Source organism: Plectropomus leopardus, unplaced genomic scaffold (genome assembly GCF_008729295.1).
Source record: "Plectropomus leopardus isolate mb unplaced genomic scaffold, YSFRI_Pleo_2.0 unplaced_scaffold18267, whole genome shotgun sequence".
NCBI classification, from domain to species: Eukaryota; Metazoa; Chordata; class Actinopteri; order Perciformes; family Serranidae; genus Plectropomus; species Plectropomus leopardus.
The window spans coordinates 1-3,564 of NW_024619683.1; the positions used below are offsets into that span (position 1 = coordinate 1).

Consider the following 3,564-nt stretch of genomic DNA (forward strand, 5'->3'; position numbering starts at 1 on the left):
GGAAGGCACTTAATGTAGGATACAATAAAATAACAATAATGAATAAAGATATGTACAGTATGTACAGAGAACAAACCAAAAAAAAGCCAAAAAGATTAAAAAGAGCAATTAAAGACCGTGTTATTGAATAGATCTTTAATACTGCATACAGATATATTCTGAAATACAAAACAAATACATAAAATGAGAAAACTAAAAAAAAAACAACAACAAAATAATTATTCACATTTCATAATGCCAGATTACATCATACTTAAACCATTTAATACCTGAAATGCCTTAATAGCCTTTTTCTCCTTTACCTTATCTATATGGAATTCTCCAAAAATATTTTAAAAATTGTATGAAATATTTGTTATTTTCAGATTTTATCTTGCCCATAGTACAAGATTACATCAAGTCAGAGCTAACTACAGGCTCATACTAAACTTAAAATAACCAGTGTTTCATTTTTAACCTACTTTTTCAACAACGTTTTAAAAACTTTTATTGAATAGAAGATCAATACAAAACTGCATACAGATATAAAAATAAATCAGTACAACCAAAAAATAAATACATAAAATTTAAAACAATAAACTATTAAACAAATGATTAATTACATTCATATTATACAAACAAAGTTTAAAAATGAAATTGAAATTTGAATTGAATCAAAATGAAATTTCTTGATCGTGCTGCATCTTTTGGAGGAGTTGATCATAATCATTCAGTAACTTTAATATCTTTAGCAATTGAATTTTTCCCCAATTTTTTTCCCCAAATTTCCCAAAAGTAATAAAAGTTGGATGATATACAGTTTGTTATTTTCAGTCTTATCTTGCCTTTAGTTTAACATTACACCAAATATAACCTGCTGAAGAAAAAAAACAGCTTTAACGTAAGCGGTTTGACCAGCTGTCGTTATGCTTTTGCATAAGTTTCCTGTAAGAATTGAAACCAAATCAATGTCCTTAAGTTTGGAGGAATAAAAATGTCATGAGGGGGAACTCAACTCGCTTTGCTTGGGGGCCACTTTTGCAAAATGACAGGGGCCCAGGGGCCACAGCAGCCCCGTACATGTTTCTAGGACTTTAGGTTTGGAAATGAACAAAATCTACCGGCCACTCAGCAGATTACTGTTTGTGTTTTTTGGCTTTAAGCTGAGGATCACTTCTCTGCAGAGATCTCTGCACGTTTTCTCATGAATACAGTGAAGTCAGTTTTTCTGCGAGGTGCTGAAACTTGTTAACTTTTTAAGTTTGAAGGTGTGGCCTATAATTATTCTGCTCTGTCGCTGTTGCAGGTGCAACAACATGGACTTGCCGTACGGTCCACTGGGTCTGGGTCTGGTAGCAGGACTCAGCTGTGGGCTCCTCATCGGCTGGCAGCTTCGGGCTCGCTTGGGCTCCACATCCAAAACCCTGATGACGGCGATGGGGAACGGCACCGGTGAAGCGAGCGTGATGGGAGAAGGCGGCGAGTTCAAGATGATACTGGTGGTCCGAAACGACCTGAAGATGGGTAAAGGGAAGGTGGCCGCCCAGTGCTCCCACGCCGCCGTGTCGGCTTACAAACAGGTTCAGCGCAGGAAGCCGGAGCTTCTGAAGCAGTGGGAGTACTGCGGCCAGCCCAAGGTGGTGGTGAAGGCGCCCGATGAGGACACCCTGATTGAACTGCTCGCTCACGCCAAAGAAGTTGGGCTTCCCGTCAGCCTGATTCAGGACGCAGGAAGGACACAAATTGCGCCCGGATCGCGCACCGTGCTGGGTATCGGTCCAGGCCCGGCGGATCTGGTGGACAAAGTCACTGGAGACCTGAAGCTCTACTAGAGTTCCAGCATCAGGCCGACCTGCTTACGACGTCTTTGTGTTATAACTATTTGCAATGCAAACGAAGGAGTTTTTTTTTTGTACAATAAACAATCAATTATATGTTAAATACTTGAAATTTTTGGTGCAGTTTTGGACACACGAGCCTTTCACATTTGATGACTCTTGGAAAAAAGCAGTAAAAAAAGCTTGATGTGTAATATTTTACTGTGATACTTCATTGACAGAAACAAAAGGCACTACAAACACTGTTCAGAGTACATTTACATGTAAAAAATATTCATTTTTTTGCCCTAATTCTACAAAAAACAATATTCCTAGGAAGCTGTTTAACCCTGTGAAACCTGGACCCACATCAGTTTTCTAGTGTTGCATTCAGACACCTTTCATTTAAACGTGTTAAACTTTAGCAAAACTGTTTCATTTCTTTGGAAAACGTGGCTGAAAGTCAGTGAGCAACCTGGAAAGAGATGTCCTGCGAATTCTGATAATTACAAGAGGGAGGCAAGAACATGACTTAAAAATTAGTTTAAAAAAAGAGAAAATTCTTAAATAATAGGACAATTTTCTAGAAAAAATGTATGTATGTATAATTATGCAAAAATGAACAATTTACATTAATGTCACATCCATATTGTACTTGGAGTGGATGGCTTTCAGATTTTGTCATAAAATCTGAAATATTTTGCCCGGTCTTGAAAAATCAGTCCTGAAATACGCTGAACAAAAATTTAAACATTACTCTTGCTTTTGCCGTGGTTATTTCACAGGTTTGAGGGAACTCTCTGAAACCTGAAGAAGAAATGAAAACATAAACAAATATGTAATTATACATGTAGTTTCCCCCCAGTTTCTCTTTTTTAACCCTTGACATTTTTCCTCAGCTTTTTTCCAGTGAAGAAAAAAACAAACATCAAGGAGATTAAGTGCTGACAGTAAAAAAAAAACAAAAAAACAGTAGTAAAAGCACAAATTATCTAAAAATAAACAATTTAAAAAATAACAAAAGAGAGGAAAAGAAATGACCAGGGAAAAATACCTAAAAAATAATTTTGTAACATTAATTTTGAATATGTAATTATCATAATTATTATATAGATTTTCCCCCTCGACATTTTCACCCAGCATTTTGAATATAATTTTTTCTTAAACAATTTTATTATTTTTTCACATATTAATAAGATACAAAGAATAGAATTTTCAAAATTGACTAATTTCTTGCAGTTTGTGGAATTATCTTTTGAATTTCGTCATTGCCTTTTTTTCTGAGGTTTTTCAAAGAAATCAGAGTTCAAAGGTTTCACTAACTGAAAGTTTTATCAAGAGTTTTTTTTTTTGTGCACACAAAAGGTTTTTCTCAAACTCTGGTCACGAACGTGTTAGAAGAACACTTCACTTCCTAAATGACCAAATGTTTATGATTTACTCACCGTGTGTTTCGTTGAATTTGTGAAGAAAACGCCTCCACGGTGAACTGAGGATCCAAATCAGGTCAACGTTATTAAAGTTCGGTTAAATAAATGTATTTTTTCAAGATGAAACTGCACATTTTAGAGTGTCCTTTGACTGCGACCATCCCAAGACACACCTGTCACCTGTGTTTTAATCAGCATCTTGATGCGCCGCACCTGTCAGGCGGAGATCCTGGAAAAGGGTTTAAAAAGACCAACACGTGAAGTGCATAGAAAGGTCTCAGATCTGAGACTTGAGTTGAGTAGTTTCTGTATCGTAACATTTGAAATGTGATTTATAT

The 3,564-nt window shown here is 36.1% G+C and overlaps 1 protein-coding gene across 1 annotated transcript; it reads left to right on the forward strand.

The window, feature by feature from the left end:
* The first annotated feature begins 891 nt into the window (after positions 1-891).
* On the forward strand, positions 892-2,101 carry LOC121965029 (peptidyl-tRNA hydrolase 2, mitochondrial-like). Its single transcript, XM_042515194.1, has one exon. The coding sequence runs from the start codon at positions 1,296-1,298 to the stop codon at positions 1,809-1,811; it is 516 nt and encodes a 171-aa protein (XP_042371128.1). The 5' UTR covers positions 892-1,295; the 3' UTR covers positions 1,812-2,101.
* The last annotated feature ends 1,463 nt before the right edge of the window (positions 2,102-3,564 follow it).

What these genes read in the sequence shown, in the direction of transcription:
- LOC121965029 (XM_042515194.1), top strand. Translation starts at nt 1,296, where the DNA reads ATGGACTTGCCGTACGGTCCACTGGGTCTGGGTCTGGTAGCAGGACTC.